The sequence below is a fragment of the Rutidosis leptorrhynchoides genome, chromosome 6 (genome assembly GCF_046630445.1).
Source record: "Rutidosis leptorrhynchoides isolate AG116_Rl617_1_P2 chromosome 6, CSIRO_AGI_Rlap_v1, whole genome shotgun sequence".
Lineage (NCBI taxonomy): Eukaryota > Viridiplantae > Streptophyta > Magnoliopsida > Asterales > Asteraceae > Rutidosis > Rutidosis leptorrhynchoides.
Window position 1 is genome coordinate 427,754,266 of NC_092338.1, and position 10,157 is coordinate 427,764,422.

Consider the following 10,157-nt stretch of genomic DNA (forward strand, 5'->3'; position numbering starts at 1 on the left):
TTTTTAAGGTCATTTTTTTTTTTTTTTTTTTTTGGGGTCGGAATTGTTGCCGGAAAATAGCTTGGCTGCCGGAATTGTTGCCGGACTTAGACCTTTACAGCTCTTGATACCATATTAACTGTAAGAGATAAAGAGAGAGAGAAAGAACTGTGTTCTTGTATTTGTGTGTTATACCAGTACATGAGACCTTCTATTTATAGAAGGTATACTTACATTAACAATCCCTAAACTATGATTACAATGCTATATTACAATACAAGTAGTTGTCTAATACTTGTTTACGAACTTGTTTCTAATGGAAGTCTTGATGATTATTTTGGAAACACGGATAAGATAACTAATTTTAGTTGGTCTCAACGTCTACAAATATCACTCGATATTGCACATGGTTTAAATTACCTCCACACTAGTACAAAAGACAAGCCAACAATAATACACCGTGATATAAAGAGTGCGAACATTTTATTGGATGATGAATGGGTCGCAAAGATTGGTGATTTTGGGCTCTCGAAGTTGCATCAAGGAAATCAAAGCACACTCGTTACACAACATATTGCAGGGACGGATTTGTACTTGGATCCAGAATACTTGAATACGGGCAAGTTGAAAAAGAAATCGGACATTTATTCTTTTGGAGTAGTTTTATTTGAACTCCTGTTTGGGAGGTTAGCGTATGATAATATTTACAAAGTCAACAATGAAACGGGGCTTCCATCGGTAGCAAGACGATGCTTTAACGAGGGAACATTAGGCAAAATGGTTGATCCTAAATTAGTTGAAGTTGATGAGAACATTCTTATGTTAAATGAAGGGCTCAATCAAGATTCTTTACACACGTTTTTGAAAATTGCATATCAATGTTTGTCGGAAACTCAAGCGGCCCGTCCAACAATGGACACGGTGATCGAAGAACTTGAGAAAGCGTTGAACTTTCACGTAACTGTTTTCAACACACGAATCTACTTTTTTTGCTTCAAATCTGGATTCTTGTTAATCGGTCTCTTGCATATTGCTGTATTAAAGAAAGCAATAGACATGTTCATGTTAAATATTGTGTTACATCCTTCCCATATTTATCGTCCACTATTTCTTTTTGGTTGTCTAAAATTAATTGTCCATTTTCATAATAAATAAGAATAATAAGGTAAAGTTCTTTTATGCCCTTACTGTAAAACAAAATAGTGGGGATAAAAGTAAGTGTTAAACTGGAAAGTTAACAAAAAGTACATATCAAGTTATATTAAGAAATATGTGAATTTAACAGTCACTTTTTCTTAAACATTTTTGTCGGGGAACAATAAGACTAGGACAGAGGGAGTAGTTAATAATACACGAAGAAGAATTAAAACTTTAAATGCAACATGATGTACATTTTACAAATTAATGATTTGGTTAGGTATTGTGATGGGTTAAAATAGACTTTGAAATCATTTCGAGTCTATTAGCAGCTAAGTTAGGAGGTACGGAGTATTATTTTAGATAACGTCATTTCTTTTTTAATTGTTGACTTGATTGAGTGTCATGTTTCACAGAATAAAAGTAAGGAAAATCTCCAATTTTCACTAAGGGATTTAAAATTGGCAACACAAAACTTCAATGATGAAAAGTGCATAGGGGAAGGGAGATATTGGAAGCAATATAAAGGAGAAATTTCACATTCTAATGCTGATGGACCCGAAGTTGTTGTTGTAAAGCGGTGGGATAGCAAATCTAGTGAACGACATCAACAATTTTTGACAGAGCTTAAAATTCTTTTTGAGTATAAGCACAGAAATATTGTTTCTCTTGTCGGCTATTGTAACGAAATGAACGAAAGAATCATTGTTCATGAGTATGCGTCTAACGGAAGCCTCGAAAAATATGTAAAGGATTTTAGTATTCTTACATGGATGGAACGCCTTAAGATATGCCTCGATATAGCCAATGTGGTTTGTCATCTTCATTTTGGTGGGAGACATAAATTAGATAGAGTACGTAAGTATGTGGTAGTACATAGAGACATCAAAACATCTAGCATTTTACTAGATGCTGATTGGCAAGTTAAAGTTTCTAACTTTGAGTTGTGTTCATTAACCACGAATGATGGGGATAATGAACATGTATATTATAATACTTACGGCTCATTGGCTTACGTTTCTGAAGACTACAAAGATGGTTACTTAACACAAAAGTCGGATGTATATTCGTTAGGTGTAATTTTGTGGGAGATGATTACTGGACGATTGGCATGGGAAGATGGGTGTACAGAGTCTTTAGCGTCGTTGGTTACAAGACATTATTGTGAAGAAGGAAAACATGTTGATGAGTTGATACCAAAGGATGTAATGAAACAAGGTGCTCTAAAATCATTGACTACATTTCTACTTATTGCCACTAAATGCTTATACAATGAGGCTAATTCACGGCCATTTGCGCTTGATGTGGTAATAGAACTTCACAAGGCACTGGCAATACATGTAAGTTTTTTTTTTTTTTTTTTTTTTTTTTGGAACAACAAACACACAGACTCGAACAAGAAGAGTTTTGAAAACATGTGGATCAAAAGATATTGAGAGATAAAAAAAAAAAAAATGTATTTCAAAGATAGTTTTTTGTTCCAAATATATATTGATACTACATATAACTGTTTGATTACAAACAGGAAGATGAAAAGATATGGAAGTTCATGCTCCCAGGAAACTATAAGGATATAATCAAACTGTCAAAAACTCCTGAGATTTACTCTGATAAAACATACCAGGAACTATATGGCATGTTCGTCGAAGGAGTCCTCATTCAAGAAGACAAGCTGGTAATTTTTGCTCGTTTCATATATTGTTCAAGCTAGTTGAAATCCGTTGATATTTTGTATTCACAAAGAACCTCATGTCTAAAACTTAATCACTAACACATATAAGCTGAGTTTAATATTAAGCACATGTCTTTAGTTGGAAAGCGCATTTACACTTAACAGAAGTCGAGTTTTAATTTATGTCATGTTTTGTATAACAGCTATTATCAATCAGCAACATTCCTGGAGAAATGAATATAATGGTATCATCAGCGACATTTTCCTACAAGAACCGTAAGTCACATAAGTCGCAAAGTGTTCCGCAATCCAGGTTCAATTCCCCTTTCTCTCTTTCTATGTGTTTTTTTGTATGTGTTCGTGCATAAAAATCCTGTTACATGTTTCTTGTCTTGATACTATATGTCTTATTTAAAGGTAAAATGTTAATTCTGTTATCTTTTTGATAATTTAGAACGACGGGTAAGAAAGGCAAGATATATTTTACTAACATATACTACTTAAATGTGTTTGCAATAAGAGCAGGTTTCGGAAAGTGGCTAAGATGTTAGATATATCGAATTTGAAGATCAAAGCAAACTTAAGAGCTTGCATGATAATACCCGGTACTTATTATGGGATTCATCTAGTCTTCAAATTTTGCGATCCAAGAAAATTATCAAAGAAGCCTATGTATGTGAACCTCAAGTACAGAATGGGGAATGGAATTTTGCATTCCTATTTTGCAACTTGGAGAGACGATGAGTGGATGATGATCGAACTATTTAGATTCTTTAATGATCATGTAGAATATATTTATCCGATTCTGCTCGAGAGCTTTTCACGATGCTATTGTGGAAATGAGGCCATCTATGTTCAAGGCATCGAGTGTCGAGCCATTGATAAGGCAAGTTTGACATCACTCTTCGATCCCCTTTTTTTTTGTTTAATTACAATAACAGGTACTCACATATAATATGGTCCTACACAACATATATACAGGTGAAGTACGAGGAATTCAAAAGGTTAACCGACTCAAACACGGTCTTGATATCAAATGCAACCATGGATGATCAGATCCAAGAGTTGCCAAGTGAAGTTGAAGAAGAATTTATGATCAGTGAAACCGATGACGATTGTGTAAAGGTCATCTATTTTACTATAATAATAAATTTTATTTTATTATGATTATTATAATCTAAACTTGTTGATGAGAAATATAATAAGCATGTTGTGTTGGTAATAAATTGTATTAAAACCATTGATGAGCAGGTGTTCCTTGTAAGTCAATTGAATGGAAAGAAACATTCCAAGCTTTCAGCAAAGGACGCTTTACACAACTCTCATGACGCGAAACTTTTCAGTATGAAAACCTCAACGCAGTCAAGGTTTGCTTTTTGAGAAAGAAAAAAAAAAAAAAAAAAGATGGATTTAAAATGTTTTTTTTTTTTAAAAAAAAGTTTGCAGTCTCATTTTATATATTAAATGCAGGTTTGGAGAAATAATAGAGGTTCAATCCCAACAAGTATTTAGTTTAAAGTGCACGATTGGACGTCAAATGTTGTCACCGGATAAAGATTACATGTGCTACCTTGTGTTCAAGCTTTCAGATAAATGTCGCGGGCTACAATGTCCTGTGAAGGTAAGAGACGTACACGATTGGAAGAACAAAACCTCTAAGATTATTCATTTTAGATCACCTAGTCCATGGAATCAACATGAAGATCATTCGATCCCGGAGGAAAGGAAAGATGGATGGATGGAGGTTGCGGTGTGGAAATTTAACTCGAATCATCAGAGCAGAAAGAATTTTGTTCCTATGAATTTGAAACTGATAACTTATGAAGGAACTATGACGGGACTTCAAATATGTTACGTCGAGTTTCGGCCACTGGATAATATTCATCAGAAGCCTTCAACTGTATTACCTTAAATTATACGTATATGCTATCAGCCGAGTGTCTAGATGCCGTTTTTGAGCTACATCAATTGTCTATGGCAGTGTACTGTTCACAAGGGGTAATTGGTAACTTAGATACTTTATATCAAACAATATACTAAAATATTCACGAAAATGAATGTTTGTCAACAAATACGGATTATTTGATCTTGTGTTCAGGGTTTCAGACATACGTAATTTATAACTTTTACATATTTATAATTTGAACATATATGACCATATGGGCATGTGCAAGATGTGCACTCGGGTGTTCAAGTTTCAGACATCAGTAATTTATAACGTTTACATATTTACAGTATAATTTATACCATATGGGCATTGTGCAAGGAATGGGCAGGTGCAAGGAGTGCACTCAGTGGGTCCATAGAGTTAAAATTATATTGGTCTATATGTGACTATTTGCTTTAAAAGGCCATAATTCAACATATATGTAAAAAAATTCGTATACAAAATTCCTGATTTATTGAATATGGCCCATAAATATTTCGCTTATAAAATTGGTGGCCGACGCAAGTGTGTAACAAGAGGTATGAAAAATAGGCTGCATTTTTTATTGATAGTGATCTTTATAAGATGTGTACACCAAGAGAAACAAAAACAACTAAGCATGGTAGCAATGATTTTTCAAAGGGTAATTCTTGGTGCATAGCAGTCGACCACACGCGTACTACGATCTAGTTTCACATACAACAAACAACAGAAACTAACAACCTACCTTAGCATACACTACTGGTTTTCTTACCCTGAACAAACCTCCTCCAATACTTGGTTATTCCTCGTTGCATCTCTCTCACATCAGCCTCGCCATCAACTACCGTACTCATGTTTTTAGTCGATTGTGCAGCTTCAAGCTCGCTAACCACTTTGACTATATTGTCAATAAGTCTATCTGCTAGGCTATGACTGAAATCTTCACGAATCACCACTCTGAGAACCGATACGTGTTGTGCATCTGGTGGCATTGTGTATGCAGGAATGATCCATCCAAATCGTCTTAGAGACTCTGATATATCAAACACGGTGTACCTTGAGCTATCTTTAAGAGAAAACGCAAGTAAAGGGACCCCGGTATCTTTGGAGATTATATTAAAACATCCAATTTTTTCCAACCCTTCTTTAAGCACCCTTGTGTTCTCGCTACAATTCTCCATGACATTCTTATAGCCCTAATTAATGAAAAACAATTTAATGTTTTAATTATCATAAATAATAAATAACGCCCAGGTCGCCTTTCGCTTAGTGTGGGTGCAGCGGGGAGGGGGGTTCTATTGGCCATGCCCTCGGATTGGTCCGGGTTTCCTCCAGGGCAGTAGTTGAGGGCGCGTTATGCAACTACGAGAGATGAACGTGTGGGTGGTTTAGTCCCCTGGGTGATCCCAAACAGATGTAAAAAAAAAAAAAGGTCTATGTGGAGCACAGGTGGTAATTACATTTTTATTAAGGAGTTGATTTGTGGTATGTTTCATCTCTAGTAATGGGTCATACAAAAAGTGTTAGCCAACAATGAAACAGTTAGGTTTTTTGTTTTTTGGAAAAGCGAAACAGTTAAATAGGTATAACATCATGAAACTACAGTGTTAAATTAAAAACCCCTATATAATGTATTCAATACTTTACATTAATATTTTAAAAAATAAATTATTATGGTAATAATGTTTGAGACAATAAGTTTTTTATTAGAAAAGACTGCAGCTTTGACCTAAAATGTAAGAACAAACCCAACCCAACATGATCAATATGACCTGTACCAAACACCATTTGTATTGACTTGTTAACTAACCCGTCCATTTTGCTACCTTCAATTTAGAGATTTTACCTCAAATCCAAGGCCGCGTCCATGTAAATAAATTACAAACAAATCAATTCCAAAACCAGAATCATGTTGAACAAAGGCCTTTTGTGTACAATGCTTTTAGCTTTGTACATTTCTTTTGTAAGTTCACAATGCATAATTGAAGCACATTTGTTTTGTTGTGGAAGCTTTAATTTATACCTTTTGAGAAGTTGAGAGTGAAAGTAGGCTGATCAGATCCCAAATAGTTTATATGAAACACAAGCTCATCCGGCAAATCGTCTTTCGTCCTCCACACAACCCAACCAACACCAGCATACACGAGCCCATACTTGTGACCACTTACATTAATGCTCTTCACGAGCGGCAAACGAAAATCCCATTCAAGATTCGGGTACAAAAAAGGAGCAACAAATCCTCCACTTGCAGCATCAACGTGAATCGGGGTGTCCCATCCCGTTTCTCTGTTTTTTTCAATTAAAAGATCATTAAGAAGTTTAACATCTTCAAACTCTCCTGTCAGTGTAGAACCAAGAATCGCAGTAACACATATCGTGTTTTCGTCCACCATTTCTACTGCTTTTACAGGATCCATTACATAGTAGCCGCCTTTCAAATTTACCATTTTCAGATCGACCTCAAAGTACCTCGCAAATTTCTCCCAACAAACCTGTTAAATGCATGTTACAACAAATTAGTTAGCTACATTCAAGTCTGTTACATCTTTTCGCAATTAACAAATTTCTTATAAACATGACAAGGTTTGACTTATGAGCCGATTAATGTAACCGAACCTGCACGTTAGATCCAGTAACAATGTTAGGGTTATCGCAGGGATTCCCTTGCAATTTTCTTTTGGCTTGCCATTTTCTTTTGAAAGCGAGACCTGCAAGCATTATCGCCTCTGATGATCCCACCGTACCCACACCAACAGCTGTATCGTCGTCTCCAATTGGAGCATGGAATAGATGTGCAATCATGTTCACACAAGTCAAATCATTTTACTTGTATTAGCTTCCATCTTTCACACAAGTCAAATCAAATAACCTAGCTCTGATACCAATTTGATGGGAAAATAATCACAACAGACAATCTACAAAGCGGAAACAAACCCGTTTGACCAACACTTTCCCGACCCGTATGAACCCGTGAGGAAACTAACAAACAAGCTATATCAAATCCAACCCAATTCAGTCCCCAAATCTGTTCCAAATCAGTAGCCAAACAATAATCAAGCACACACTAAATACACGCGACTTTTTACGTGGAAAATCCCTCAAAATCGAGAGTAAAAACCACGGGACTCGTAAACCACTTAATGTTCCACTATCATCAACAAGAGAGCAATACAATAATCCTTCTCTAGCTCAACTAGAGGTATACAACATCATCATACTCTTGAACAACAATATTCAACAAGTATATGAAGAAATTAAAGACAAAAGATGAACAACACTACCAATAAACTGCCCTCTGTTCCAGCAGCAAGAACACGAGCTACATGCCTCTTTAGACAAATTCAACGGTTGAAAATGTTGGCACTGATGTCAGGAAGACACAGCCCAAAAATGAAGAAGATTCAACGGTCGGATCTCCGGGGATCGTCGATTTTCTGGCCTGCTGTCACTGTAGACGGAAATGGAGTTTCACTCTTTTTCTTGATCTATCTCTCTGATCTCTCTTGATAAATACAGCTGCAAACAATTAACATATTAATGACCCCAGATGTTGACCAGGTCAAACTTCATCTTGGGCCTATTTTGTTGGGCTTGGGCTTCCTCGTAAATGGAAAACTTAAATAAAACCCAACAAATCATGTTCACGCAACGATTCTGACATGATAAATTGTGCAATTAATTACTTGTAATAGTATAATCGGTCGAAACTCGCCCTAATCACTAATCGCCAATTCAGAAAGTTCAACCAATTAGATTTATAGATTTTTTAGCTCAAGTTACCTATTTCTCCGAATTGTCCCATTAGTGATATATCATGACTAATTACCTAAATTGGCTGATATATAGTTAATGCACTAATAATGAATTTAATCAAATATATTGGAGGAACCTGAAGTTCAGTGGTGACAGGATACTCATCCATGTCAACATAGTTTTTATTAATGGATGACATAATTAGCTTATCACACTCTGGCTCCATCCACGTCGTCACAAATGACGCCAAATTTAATCTCGGATTACCATCCAGCATTAATTCATCACTAATTATTTGATATGCTGCATCCTTCGGAATAGGTTCATTAGGCATCTTAAACCTACAATTCACATTAATTAATCATATATCAACTGAATGATAATGAATTAATTAATCTTCTAGAATAATCATATCATAATCATAATAATAATGATAATCATAATCAAAAATTATAAACTTTGAGTAGTACCTTGGAAGAGATTTACGGACATATCTAGAAGCGAAAGTAGAGTGCAAGTTTTTATCGTAATCGACATTCGTATCACTGATCGCCATTTTTACCAGCTCCGGTCAATTTATCGTTTCTCGTAAACCTACAGTTTGTATGTGAATGTATTTCTCATGACAATACTAATTCATGGTCGCGCGTTATATGTCAACTTTCACGCCTGACACGTGGACTTTCATTGACTACGCCACTATGAAGGACAGGATTTTTTTTTTTAGTTGTACTTACTTTTGTTAATCCATTACAACGTATGATACTCATATTTACTTGCTTAATTTTCGAAAAGTATATTTATGTAAAAGTTTTGTTTATTTTATTTGCGATCTTATTATTTTTAATTTTAAAGTTACATTAAAAATACCATATTAAACATATATTGAAAGAAAAAAAAGTAGAGAAAAATATTTACACTTACATATTTATATTTATTATTTATTATTATTTTTTATTTTTTTTTGAAAGGCAATAATTTTATTGATATGAAAAAGATACACGGAAATGACAATATACAAATAACACGAAGGATCCAACATGACGGTTATATACAAGACCGCACTAAAAATGATGCTAAGGGGGCATCCGTGAAAGGTTTAGGTGAGAAAAACTTGAGGAGAATGGATCCATGAGTGCCAATCGATCGGTTTTGCTTTGCATCTTTTTGCGACCCACTCGTAACTCTTAATTTGAATTTCATTTAGAGCTATAGGTGCGTTCCACGTCTTGTTTGAAAAAACCTTTTAGTTTCGATTTTTTCAAATAGGATAACTAGCCGACCAAACCACTTGCCAAATACTTTTGCCTATGTAGGAGGTCGTTTGACCCGAATCAAGGAAAAGATCTTCAACATTTACAAAAGGAATACCACCCCAACCCCACCAATCGAAAACTTTACACCATACATCAAAAGCATGCTTACACAAAATAAAGGAATGGTTAACCGTTTCTATGTCATACTCACATAAAGGGCAACTAACCGAGTGAAGATCAACACCCCGCTTGTCAAGTTCGAACAAAACCGGAAGACGCTTTCTTCTTGCTCTCCAAATAAAGATTTCAATTTTTTTTCGGCACCAATTTGTTACATAAAGTTTCACAACTAGCACTATTTGGGGTTAGAACTCTCGAGTTGATCGATGTTGTTAAAGCTTTTGTTGAGATCTCGCTACCACCCGCTTTCCATTTCCAACATTATTTATTA

General features: G+C 35.2%; 1 protein-coding gene and 1 pseudogene across 1 annotated transcript; one reads left to right on the plus strand and one right to left on the minus strand.

Annotated features, from left to right (window-relative positions):
• The first annotated feature begins 240 nt into the window (after positions 1–240).
• Positions 241–4,862, plus strand: LOC139855213 (uncharacterized). Its single transcript, XM_071844452.1, has 7 exons — positions 241–936; positions 1,533–2,456; positions 2,642–2,791; positions 2,992–3,101; positions 3,314–3,674; positions 3,770–3,913; positions 4,259–4,862. The coding sequence occupies exons 1-7, from the start codon at positions 241–243 to the stop codon at positions 4,298–4,300; spliced, it is 2,427 nt and encodes an 808-aa protein (XP_071700553.1). The 3' UTR covers positions 4,301–4,862.
• A 581-nt stretch (positions 4,863–5,443) lies between these two features.
• On the minus strand, positions 5,444–9,006 carry LOC139852227 (glutamate decarboxylase-like; annotated as a pseudogene).
• Between the last annotated feature and the right edge of the window lie 1,151 nt (positions 9,007–10,157).

Coding starts and splice junctions, on each gene's coding strand:
- LOC139855213 (XM_071844452.1), top strand. CDS start 241: ATGCTATATTACAATACAAGTAGTTGTCTAATACTTGTTTACGAACTT. Junction 2,457..2,641: donor ACAAGGCACTGGCAATACAT/GTAAGTTTTTTT, acceptor GATTACAAACAG/GAAGATGAAAAGATATGGAA. Junction 2,792..2,991: donor TCATTCAAGAAGACAAGCTG/GTAATTTTTGCT, acceptor TTTGTATAACAG/CTATTATCAATCAGCAACAT.